This window comes from Dasypus novemcinctus, chromosome 20, assembly GCF_030445035.2.
Source record: "Dasypus novemcinctus isolate mDasNov1 chromosome 20, mDasNov1.1.hap2, whole genome shotgun sequence".
Taxonomy (NCBI): domain Eukaryota; kingdom Metazoa; phylum Chordata; class Mammalia; order Cingulata; family Dasypodidae; genus Dasypus; species Dasypus novemcinctus.
In genome coordinates, this window is record NC_080692.1 from 23,019,189 (window position 1) to 23,031,206 (window position 12,018).

Sequence of the window (12,018 nt, forward strand, 5' to 3'; positions counted from 1 at the left end):
AGAGCCGGCTGTCCTAATAGCAGCTGAGGCAAGGGTGAGGCGGTGAGGGACTCTGAGGAGAGGCCTACACTACTCAATGTAGTGATAACCATGGCACACAAGAACCTCCCAGACCTCCTGGAGCTCGCATTCTGATGGGAGAGACACTGCCCAATACCTGCTCCCGTGACATCACCACTCATCCAATTACTCAGACTGCAAAGCTGGGAGACCTTCTTGGAACTTGTCTGTCCTTGGTCTCCCAAGTCCTGCCATCTTGGCTTTCAAAATGTCATTCCTATTTCAGCCACTTCTCCCAGCCTCACCAGTCTCCCTAGTCTAAGCCGCCTTTGCCTATCCTACTTAATAGTCTCCAACCTTGTGCCTTGCTTCCAGCAGCCAGAGGCATCTTCAAAAAATGCAGATCAGATTATATTTCTACATCGATACAACTCTCCCACGCTTTCTTTTATCCTCAAAGCGAAAAGCAACCTTCTTACCATGGCCTGAGAGGCTGATGGGATCTGGTTTCTGCTTAGCTTCCAGACCTCACCTTTTACAACACTATCCCTTGGTCACGTTTGTCTAGCCATTCTGTTCCTCTCTGGTTACCCAAATATGCTAAGCTTGTCTGCTCTTACGTCTGTCCTGATCTTCCCATTCCTTGCTCACTCTGCTCACATATCTCCATAAGCTCAGATGTTATCTTTGCAGAGAAGCCCTTCCTATCATGCAAATCCATACCTGTCACTCTCTTAATTTCTTTTAACCTAACATGATAATGCTTGGTTTATTTGCTTATTGTCTGTCTCTCTGTCCAGAATGCAAGCTCTAGAAGGTTCAGGGTGGTGTGTGTTTTACTTATTACTGTATCTCCAGACAATGTTTGGAGCATTGTCGCAGCTGAGCAAATATTTGTGGGGCGAATAATCATCTTCAGTCCCTCACCAAGGGGGGACTTGCATCAAGAATGCTGAATTCCTAGCTCAACAACCTTCTTCTACTCCTTGGAGGTCCAGTCCTGCTCTAAACCCGCTTGCCAGAGATGTTAAAGATATCGGATCTTATTAAGCCTCCTAAGAAAGCCCCGAGAATGGGGACCTGGGATCCCTTCTAGGCTGGGAATCTTCTGGTAAGGTAATCTCCCAATGCTGAATCAGGGCAAGTGCACCTGCCCCGGGGCCAGGAAGGTGGCAGCCTTTCCGCCGTTCAAGGCAAGGAAGGGGGCTGCTGGCAGAGGGAGGTAGAAGAGCGGGGGAGGGAGAGAGGAGAATGGGCAAGCGCGGTATTGTGAGGACACGGAAAGTGTTTATCCTGCCTACCAGCGAAGTCCCCAGTAGGATTCTAACTGCAGCAGCGGCAGCAACGACGATTAAAAAAACACTTAAGGGACTTGAGAGAGTGGGGCTTCGGGTTTGATTTCTTTATTTTTGCAAAACAGTACTTGCGAAAGGTGGTGCAGAGAGCAGTTACTGGGGTAGAGGGATGTGTGCGGAAGGGTGGGGGAAAGGCAGAAGTAGAAGAGAACTCACTGTTCGTAAAAGAAAAGCTGCGTTCTGGGAACCGAGGAGGGGAGGGAAGAAACACTGATTTTTCTGAAAGGAATGCTGGGGTATGTGTCTGGAGGAGGGACTTAACTAGTTCCGCGCCCCGGATCGTTGCACCGCCTGGGCAACCCCGCTGCGGCCCGTGCCTTCCCCTAGCCACAACCGAGTGGGGAGGAGGCAATCATCGGCCCTGATTAAAGGGGTGGGAGGTGTAGGCGTCAGGCAGCGCGAACCGTGGCTGGGCGAAGGGGCGGCCCCAGTACAGCGGAAGGAACCAATCCGGGGCGACTCCGGGTCCCTACCGGCCTCCGCAGAGGCCCCGCGGCAGTGGAAGCACCGGCGCCGCGGGCTGCCTTCTTTCGCGCTGCGGTCGCGGAGGCGCAACGCCTCTGGGGGCGCAGCCGGAGTGGCGCTCCGAGGGCACCGCGCACGCCCCCGCCTCGCGCTGCGGGGCGCCGCCCTGGGGACCCTATCCCGAAGTGGCAAGCCTTGCCTGTGGCCCTTGTGGAGACACTAGGCCGGGGAAAGAGGCCGGGAGGAGGCACGTGGGGAGGGAGGTGGGCAGGCGGCATACTTCTCAGTGTCGGTCCCAATTAGCCCCAAGTTGGCAGACAGCCCCCCCAAACCCGCGGAGCCTTCGGTCCCCCAGCAATCACCTTCTCTGAATTTCAATACAATCTGATGGTAAGAAAACTTTAAGCTCCGACGTCGGTCACAGAGGGACAGACTCTTAGCACCTCCGCCTCGCGGGGACACCACACAGAACCTAGCCAGGTGATGCCCAGCCGCAGAGCTCTGCCCACCTCTGCGCCCCGGCGAGTCCCGCGGGGAGACGCCGAGTCTGCCCTGCCCAGAGCCCCCGGCGGGAGGGGCGGGATGACGCGCACAGCGTTGCGATCGGAGTGGATTATTGTGGGACTGCACAAACGCAAACCCTATCCGAGGAGTTTTGCCAGGAACACCACCGCCTGCATTGCGTCGGCCCTGACTATTTCCAATGTGAAATGCCCGGGGAAGGTCGCGGCCAGGGGAACCCGGCGTGTGCAGGCCTGGGGACCGCCGGGGAGGCCGAGTCGGTGGTCGGCTTTTCTGCCAGGAGAAGGAAAGCGCTGCGCTGACACGGGTGGGAACTGAATGACAACCCCCCTCTGCCAAACCACCCCCTCAGATTTTCCATCTACCTCCTCGCTCCTGCCCTCCCCCGCCCTCCCCAGCCCACGCCCGGGTGGGCCAATCGCTGCTCCCCAAGCGAGAAGCTTTCTCAGGTTTCTGCTGATCTTGCAGCGCCCAGAAATGGCCCGAGCGGACCCGCCGCCGCACGCACCCCGCTCCACTCCGAGCTCCTAAAGCCCCCGGGCGCGCCGCGGAGCCGCCGCGAGGTTCCAGCTGGACTGCAGCGGCCGGAGCGGCCCCGAGAGCCGTGTAGACCCGTGCTCTCGCTCGCCCGCCTCCCTCGGGATCGAATCTAGGGCTCCCACCGCGTGAGAAGGGGGCGAGGGTGCTGTTGATCGTCACTGGCTTCAGGAGAGGGTGGCGTTTTGCTTTTCCGCCCGCCATCCTCCGGGACTCCCCGCCCCGGAGAGAGGACAGCGTCTCCAGATTGCTGACAACGGGTGAGAATGCGGGGAGGGGATGGACATTTCCGCCGCGGTGGCTCAGGAAAGCGGCTGTCCTCCTGAGGGGGCGTAGGAACTGGGGATCAGGGCAGCGAGCGCGCCCCGGCGCTTCTCCGATGCGGCTGCGGCGGCGGCCGCTGCTCCCTCCCGCGTACTGCAACGGCGCGCGAGCTGCCGCATTCCGCCTCGGGCTCACCGCCGACTCAGCACCGCCCCTGCGCCAAGCCGGCCGGCCAGGTAGGGGGTTCCCCAGTTCGGGGCCGCAGCAGCCGGGGTTTGGGGCGCCGGGGTGAGGGAAACCGGGGTGTGCGGGTGTTGCCCGGGACGCGGAGCTCCCGCAGCGTCTCCCGGTGCGTTTCCGATCTCTAGTTGAAAGAAGTTGTCAACAGATCGGCTGCGGGGCGTGGGGCAAAGTGGGAGAGAAGAGCCCCGAACTTGGATTTCCGTGTGTCTGCGTGTGTGTCCGTTTGTGTGCATGTGACAACCCTAGCAAAAGTCCAGTGCTGTCTAAAAAAGCTCGAGGTCTGTGCTCTTCGGTGTCTGTAGGTCCGTCCCATCTGAATGCTTCTGATTTTTCTACCCCCGTATCACTTTCTATTTCTCTGCAGCGTCCATCGATCGCCCTGGTGGGAGCTTAGAAGGCGGCAGGCGAAGAGGGGTAGGCGGGAGGAGAGCCGAGGAGAAGCAGAGGGGGTGACAGGCGTGGGGATCTGCTGAGCCGGCACTGCACCCGGTCCTAGGAGGGCTCACGGAGGGGAGGGGAGGCCAGGGTGACCCCCGAAGCAATGGCCGGGTCCGCTCAAAAGGCGCTGCGTTAAGGCGCCTCCGAGCAGGAAGAAGTAGGAAAAAAAACTCTTCTCCCCCCTCCCCACCCCCAGCAAAAAGCTGCACCCTGGGCCACAGGCGAGGAGGGCTCTCACCTGAGTAAAAGGGGTGGGGTGGAGGGCCAGCGGAAGCCGCAACCCAGGTATCTTAAGCACCTGGCATTGAAGCCCCTCCCCCTGAGCGTGGGGGAGACGCGCACTCTGGTGGGGGGGGCGCTGGGGTCCCCCCCACCCCTCTTCCCCCGCTCTGTCCCACGGGCCCTCTCCTGGCCGCTAACCCCTGCACGTGGCTTCAACCATGACGGTGATGTCTGGGGAGAACGTGGACGAGGCTTCGGCCGCCCCGGGCCACCCCCAAGACGGCACCTACCCGCGGCCTGCGGACCACGAGGACCATGAGTGCTGCGAACGCGTGGTGATCAACATCTCGGGGCTGCGCTTCGAAACGCAGCTCAAGACCTTGGCTCAGTTCCCGAACACGCTGCTGGGGAACCCCAAGAAACGCATGCGCTACTTCGACCCCCTGAGGAACGAGTACTTCTTCGACCGCAACCGGCCCAGCTTCGACGCCATCCTCTACTACTACCAGTCGGGGGGCCGCCTGCGGAGGCCGGTCAACGTGCCCCTGGACATGTTCTCCGAGGAGATCAAATTTTACGAGTTGGGCGAGGAGGCCATGGAGAAGTTCCGGGAGGACGAGGGCTTCATTAAGGAGGAGGAACGCCCCCTGCCCGAGAAGGAGTACCAGCGCCAAGTGTGGCTGCTCTTCGAGTACCCCGAGAGCTCGGGGCCCGCCCGGGTCATCGCCATCGTCTCCGTCATGGTCATCCTCATCTCCATCGTCATCTTTTGCCTGGAGACCCTCCCCGAGCTGAAGGATGACAAGGACTTCACGGGCACCATCCACCGCCTGGACAACACCACGGTCATCTACACCTCCAACATCTTCACCGATCCCTTCTTCATCGTGGAGACCCTGTGCATCATCTGGTTCTCCTTCGAGCTGGTGGTGCGCTTTTTCGCCTGCCCCAGCAAGACGGACTTCTTCAAAAACATCATGAACTTCATCGACATCGTGGCCATCATCCCCTATTTCATCACTCTGGGCACCGAGATAGCCGAGCAGGAGGGAAACCAGAAGGGCGAGCAGGCCACGTCGTTGGCCATCCTCAGGGTCATACGGTTGGTAAGAGTGTTTAGAATCTTCAAACTCTCCCGCCACTCCAAGGGCCTCCAGATCCTGGGCCAGACCCTCAAGGCTAGCATGAGGGAGCTAGGGCTACTCATCTTTTTCCTCTTCATCGGGGTCATACTGTTTTCTAGTGCAGTGTACTTTGCCGAGGCGGAAGAAGCTGAGTCTCACTTCTCCAGCATCCCCGATGCTTTCTGGTGGGCGGTGGTGTCCATGACCACTGTAGGATACGGTGACATGTACCCTGTGACAATTGGAGGCAAGATCGTGGGCTCCTTGTGTGCCATCGCTGGTGTGCTGACAATTGCCCTGCCCGTACCTGTCATTGTGTCCAATTTCAACTATTTCTACCACCGAGAAACTGAGGGGGAAGAGCAGGCTCAGCTGCTCCACGTTAGCTCCCCTAATTTAGCCTCTGACAGCGACCTCAGTCGCCGCAGTTCCTCTACAATCAGCAAGTCTGAGTACATGGAGATCGAAGAGGATATGAATAATAGCATAACCCATTATAGACAGGCCAATATCAGAACTGGCAATTGCACCACAGCTAATCAAAACTGCGTTAATAAGAGCAAGCTACTGACCGATGTCTAAAACCACAGAACGAGCAAACAAATAAAAAAAGCCCCACTTAGCAGCTTGAAGGACTTAAAAACACAAAACAAAAATCTGAGTGACCCATGTCACCCTTTGTAGATACTTTTACTCAGTAGTCTTTGAATGCTCTGTTTAACTGTCAATGCATTGTTGCATTGCGAAATTTTTTGGTGTGACGAACGGAAAGCTTTCAAGATCCATGAAAAGAGAAACTATTTTAATTTTATTTTTAAAAAAAAGGGAAAAGAAAGAGTCTTTTCTAAAACTGGTAAAAAAATAATTCCATCCATGAACTAGTCTAGGTAAAATAGGATTCATGTGCTTCCCCATGCTGAAACATTTTTAATCCTTCCGCTTCTTTAACTTATTGTTGTTTTCAGCCTAAAAAAAAGATGCTCACGTAGACATATAAAACTAAAATTTGCATGAGACTCCAATAGGAAATCTTTGCAAACTGCACAGTGCATCAGATGTATTATATGTAACATGCTATACCAGCCAAAATGGGTGATGAACAAATGTTTTAATTTTGGTCAATGGAACTGCATATTCTAAGGTGAAAGAAACCAAAATTACTTACGACTGCTCACAAAGCACCTTATATCTCTGATACAGGTTCTGATCCATAGGGCTTTTCCCTCTGGCCCAATCCCCTTCTAATCCAAACTATTCTCTAAGAAAAAAGATAATTGAATCAAATGAATTAATTCATCTGCAGTGCTGCTAAGTTTTCTTGACTGCAGATGACCCTCACACAGGTGTTTTGCCACCAGTCCTGCACTCCAACCCCTGGCCTCCAGAACTGGACATAAAACCTTAGCCTTTTTATTGCAAGAGAGCACAAATTGAGCTATGTAAGCATGTTTGAATCTGATAATATTTATTTTTAAATCGCATGCTGAGAACATTAACACTGACACTAGGGGATAAGCTTACGTTGGAAGTGACTCTTCTAAAATAGATCATTTTTTCCATTTGCATTCACCAAAAGTGCACTCCTTCATTTATTAACTATTTAATTAGTAAATAAAGTACTGTATTTAAGTGCATATGTTAGTCAGAAGGGAACAATAACTTTTTGGAGCTCAAAGCATGTTCTCTTATTCAGCATTATGGCCTATTTGACTAAGGTGTACCTTGAATTAATGCATGATTTCAGTTAAAAAAATATTTAAAAATTACAAGTTTGTGGGATGAAAGGCCCAAAAGAAATAATGGGGGGTGGGGGTGGGGGGCACTCAGTCAATTTTCCTGCCTTTGCTCAGGGAAATGTTAGGTTTCTGTGCAGGTGTAGACAGAGAGAGGACCAAGATGTCAATCCCTTCAAGGGAAATAAATAAGTCATCAAGGTAGATATAGCAACACCTAAGAACAAGTATTCTTTCTAGCTGGAGATAAACACAAGCAAAACAAACATACAAAAAGGTGCAATACTGCATGTTTTTGGTTTTTATTTGGGGGGGGGGCGCATTCTTAGGATGCCAATGAAAATGTTTCTGTGTGATATGCATCCAGAGCAGAACTGATTTCTTTTTGCAGTCATGATTTGAAGTCTCTAGAGACTTTGGCCCTCCCCTTGAGACTCCCTGAAGAAACTCAACCAGTTGATTTCATAGTTGCTTAGTGCCTTTATCCTGGACCCACAACGAACTGCAGAAAGTGCCTCCGTTAACGCAGCCGAGACGTTAAGGAACAAAAGGGGAAAGGGTTGGGGCACAGGTAGTTTGGCTCTGGCTTTGCCCATCCTCGCCTTCTCACTTGGCCGCTGTGAGAAGACCGCACTGTCCTAAACCCTGGAGAGGAAGGAGGGCTGCAGGAGCGTGTGCCGCCTCCCTGGCCATCCGATGTTCTTGGACCCCCTGACAGCCTGATGCTGGACGTGACAGGGGCCTGAGACCCTGCTTCGAGCTGGAAGTGACCCGTGAACTTTTTTTTTTTCCCTCTTCTCTACCAGAAGCCAAAAACAAACTTTTTGGGCATCCGTTTCCTGCTGAGGGCCACAAAGGACGAACCAGGCTTCCCCAGGCCCAGCGCAGTGTCCTTTGCACACCGGCTTACTCCTCTCCTGTTGGCAAAAGCACGCTGCCTCCTTTCTACTCGCGAAAGCCCAGATCTCTGAGAGTCTGGTCTTTTCGGGCATCGTGGTGGCTGTGGGAACACTCAGTTCGTGGATAACTTGCCCCAGGTCTGCCTCCTGGCCCACCCCCTTCAGATATTCCGACAATGCCCCCCGCGGCCTTCCTACCTGGCAGTCACCTCCCAGGCTGAGTCCAGCTTCGGCAGCCCGGGCCGCTCACCCAGAGCATGGTGGGACCCTGTGCTCAGCGGCCAGCGGGCCACCGCAGCGCAGGCCTCCGGAGCCCAGCAGCTGTCCAGCCGCGAGGCCCTCACAGCCTTTTTAAGGACACTGAGGTGGGAATCTTCCTTCTGCACTTAGCATGTGGCCCTGCCGCTGACCACCTGCTGCTCCTGCCCTGCTTTTTCTGGAAATTTTCCCTGTTACTTTCACCCCTTGGCCCCACTTTATCCTAGACCTAGCAATGAGGCAATTAACCAAGACACCAGAGGCACGCCCAGCTTGGCTGACTACATCGAAAGAAAGGAAAGTGGATATTTCATTTTTCCATGCTCCTTGCGTGGATTTGTAAGACAAACATAATGCATGCATCGTGGAACCAGAGGGGCCAAGAACTGTGTGGCCTCCGACTACAGGGCATTACCCCCTCTCCCCGTGGGATGTTGCCTTCTCACGTGAACCCTAACTCATCCTGCCTCTGCCTTTCCTGCTGCTGAAAAGCCCCCCGTTGGGTCAAATTGCCAACTTTCCCCAAATCTCCCAGGAAGTCTTTTCCTTCTACGCTGAGGTCTCGGACACAGAACTTGAAGCGCTGCCCTCTGTCAACAGCAATAATCTGCTCAGTCCTGTGGGATGGATGGGTCAGAGGATGAGATCATGAGACCAAGACCAATGAGAAGGACTTTATCTGTTTGGTACCTCTCGTAGTTCACCCCCCTGGACTGGTTGAGTCTTCTGTGTGTGTTACAGGCAAAAGTGCTGCATGCACTGTCGTCCTGAAATGGGGAATGTGCTGTTGTGAAGAGTTTGGGGTGGTGTGGGGAAAATGAACGCTGCTTATCCATCTGTGGCTCATTGCAATGAAGTTGGTAAGAACGGAATGGAGTACTGGGATTTTCAGTGTAGTATAGGCATGCGAAGTCTGACAAAGCTCTTATCCCTTGCACTATTATGTGCTGAAATGTCTTTGTAGACCTGAAGGTGCACTTAACACAACTGCCTATTAGGGAATGGCTATCTTTTGGTTAACTTATTTATGTTTATTTTACCTGGCTTTTTCACCTGTTCACCCGCTTCCTAGGTATTGAGCCTTAATGGCTCACGTCCTGAATGCTTGTTTTCTCCAGAAGAAGGAGACTTCTGATAACCATGGCTCAACTCTTCTGGGGCATCGGGACCCTAGTTCAAGATGGCAGCTTTGGGAGGGGTGGGCTGGACCAGGGCACTAGCAATCCTACAATCTCTGGGGTGGTTAGTTCACCTCCAGTGATCTGAATTAGAGAGACCAAAGATATTAATTTCCTCTGTTCTCAAAGTTATAGGAGACAAACTGAAGTCAGAAAAACGTTCTGTTTTTGTATCCCCCCTTTCCCATCTGGGCACAAGCCCCATCCTTTTGGCTCCCCCCTCCGCAGCTTCACTTCTGATTATCAGTTAAATCAGCTCAATGGGAGTGCAGAAGTGCGTTGGCCCAGCAAAATCCACTGGCAACTTCTCCTGGAATTATGACTCGTGGACAGTCATTTCTCTAAAATGAAATTGTACAGTATGTTTAGATTCCACCATGGTGGTATCAGTACATGGGCCATCACCATCTGGACTCACTTGAGAACAAAAGACAAACATGTAAACAGTGAGGGATAGATTTAAGTGGAAATCTGATTTCGTTTCGTAAAGGGCCTTCTTCATGTTGCATATAGTTAGTTTTTCAAACTCGTTAACATCTGAAGAAGTCAGTAAAAATACTTTCCTAACCCTCCCGTTCAGTATAGGGAGATCTCAAAACATATGCTTTTAGAAAATTTTACATTTTAATTCCTTGTTTGGTAGATTGGATAAAACAGAAAGGAGAAAGAGAACATCAGCAGAAGGCATTTCCCCATTTTCTTCCGGGAATGGCTTATTCCTGGGAGTGGTGAGAATTTGGTGGGTGGTAACCATCCATAATATAAAATTGTTAGAAAGAATATAAACTGCCGAACAACCATTTGATCTTTCCACTTTATCAAGCAAGTATGAAATCTTTAGATGTTTGTGTTCATTTTAAGAAGACGAATAAACTGAAAATTTAAAACCAGATACCACCCAAGCTGAATTATGATCTCAGGATATGGCCTCTCATTTACCATGTGGGGTGTCAGAACTTGTATTTATATCATGGAATTTCAGGGCATATGCAAATATGTCCAGCATGACTCAGGTAAACCTTCCAAGAATGTACTTTAATGATCATTTTTGTAAAGAAGCAAACAGGAGCTGAGTTGTTAACCAAAGCGGTTCCATGACCTTGGGTCACTGTGTGAACTCATTCAGGGTATAGATATAAGGTTTAGAAGCCTTGGGATCAAGTGCTAGTCTCTTTGCTCAGGCAAAATGACCACAGGCTTTCTTGGGTAAGCCAGTGTCTATGGAAAGAGTACGGTCCTGTTGACCTCAGGGGCTATTGGCTTGAAGGAGATGAGCCCTGGTTACGGTGATTTTCACTTAGGAGCTAACTAGGTGCTTACTTTTTGTGACATGAGACATCGAACAGTAAAGAAAAGTTTTGTACCACAATTAGAGAAGAAGAAATGGTGTAAGGCAAGAAAACAAAATAAAACCCCAAATCCCTGCAAAATATTCTAGGCCAAATGTATCTCCTCCAGACTTGTAGAAACACCTTTCTTCTCTTCAATGCACTGTTTTGGGACTATTTATGCAGCACCTGTAAGTAGACGACATGGCCTCTATGTGATATACCTCTAATATAATGGACAAAGAATGACCAAGATCAAGGAAAAATTTGAGTAGAATTTATTAAAAGTGCACCATCAGGACAGCAAAACATTTTAGCCGAAAAAGCACTATTTTATTTCTTGAGTTTGCCAGTTGCTTACATTGTGAGTTAAAGGTATGTCCCATTTTCACCCACTGTGCATCCCCGCCTCCCCATACCGGTTTAATATGTCAGGTAGAGGACGTTGAATGTTAAGAATTGAGAACCTAATTGAAGCGCATAGTTTTCATCTATGCAATTTTACTTGGCTTCTGTCACTTTCTGATCTGTTCATATTTGGCATCAATTAAAGATAATTTTTAAGGATCTTATTGAGGAATATTCTGACTGGTTATTTGTCTCTTGTCCAAATGATCTTTTGGGAGCCCTTTCATTAAAACCCGTGCTGGAGAGTCTCATTAAATAACTTATGATGAGTTCGAGATAAAATCATGAAGCAGCCTTGTTTCCATTGAAACTCACGGACTCTTTCTGCCTTACAAGGAAATACCATTGGAGCTGAATTTTAACACTCAATTCACAGTTTGGGCTCAGGTAGGCTTCCAATCAGAGGCTGTTGGAATTTGGCCTGGAGAAGCAATAAAGGATTAAGCTTGGAAAAGAAAAAAAGAAATGAGGTCCAAGGGAGTAAAGTAATTGGTTATATTTTCATACATTGATCTGGATTTTAAACTGTATTTTTCATTCACAGTCTAAGTTTTTCAGGAAGGATGATGTGTGTCTGTCTGTCTGTGTGTGTGTTGGCATTTAGCAGTGCTGTGGTTTGGTGTCAAATGACATGATAGTTAGAATCTGATGTTAGAGGTGATTTTGATGTGGAAAAACAAAGTGATTCTTACCTATTCTTTATATAGACTTTTCCCACATAGTTCTAAGTGTTTTTTTTTTTTTTTCGGAATGACTCCTTGGTTCCATTTATTTTGATTTTTCCCAAGATTTAGATAATCTCTTTTCTTCCTTGTTGGTATTTAATTGTTTACAAGCTCTTTTATATCAGAGTAATCAGGGTTCAGTGTTTCTTGGCCAGCATCTGTTATATCCAAATTCATCTGGTGGCTGGTGCATAACCATGGAATCATACGCATTGTGGTAGGTTCAAATCATAGCATTCAAAGCTGAGTCTTGCTTTCACTGTATAAGTTGCTACTGAAAGTAGATCATGAGGCTGGGCAGACTGCCTGTGGTTTTTCT

The 12,018-nt window shown here is 50.4% G+C and overlaps 1 protein-coding gene across 1 annotated transcript; it reads left to right on the top strand.

Moving 5' to 3' along the window:
* The first annotated feature begins 2,778 nt into the window (after window positions 1-2,778).
* Window positions 2,779-11,138, top strand: KCNA1 (potassium voltage-gated channel subfamily A member 1). Its single transcript, XM_004459027.3, has 2 exons — window positions 2,779-3,379; window positions 3,751-11,138. Exon 2 carries the CDS (start codon window positions 4,265-4,267, stop codon window positions 5,750-5,752), a length of 1,488 nt encoding a protein of 495 aa, XP_004459084.1. The 5' UTR covers window positions 2,779-3,379; window positions 3,751-4,264; the 3' UTR covers window positions 5,753-11,138.
* Window positions 11,139-12,018: the final 880 nt, after the last annotated feature.

What these genes read in the sequence shown, in the direction of transcription:
- KCNA1 (XM_004459027.3), top strand. Translation starts at nt 4,265, where the DNA reads ATGACGGTGATGTCTGGGGAGAACGTGGACGAGGCTTCGGCCGCCCCG.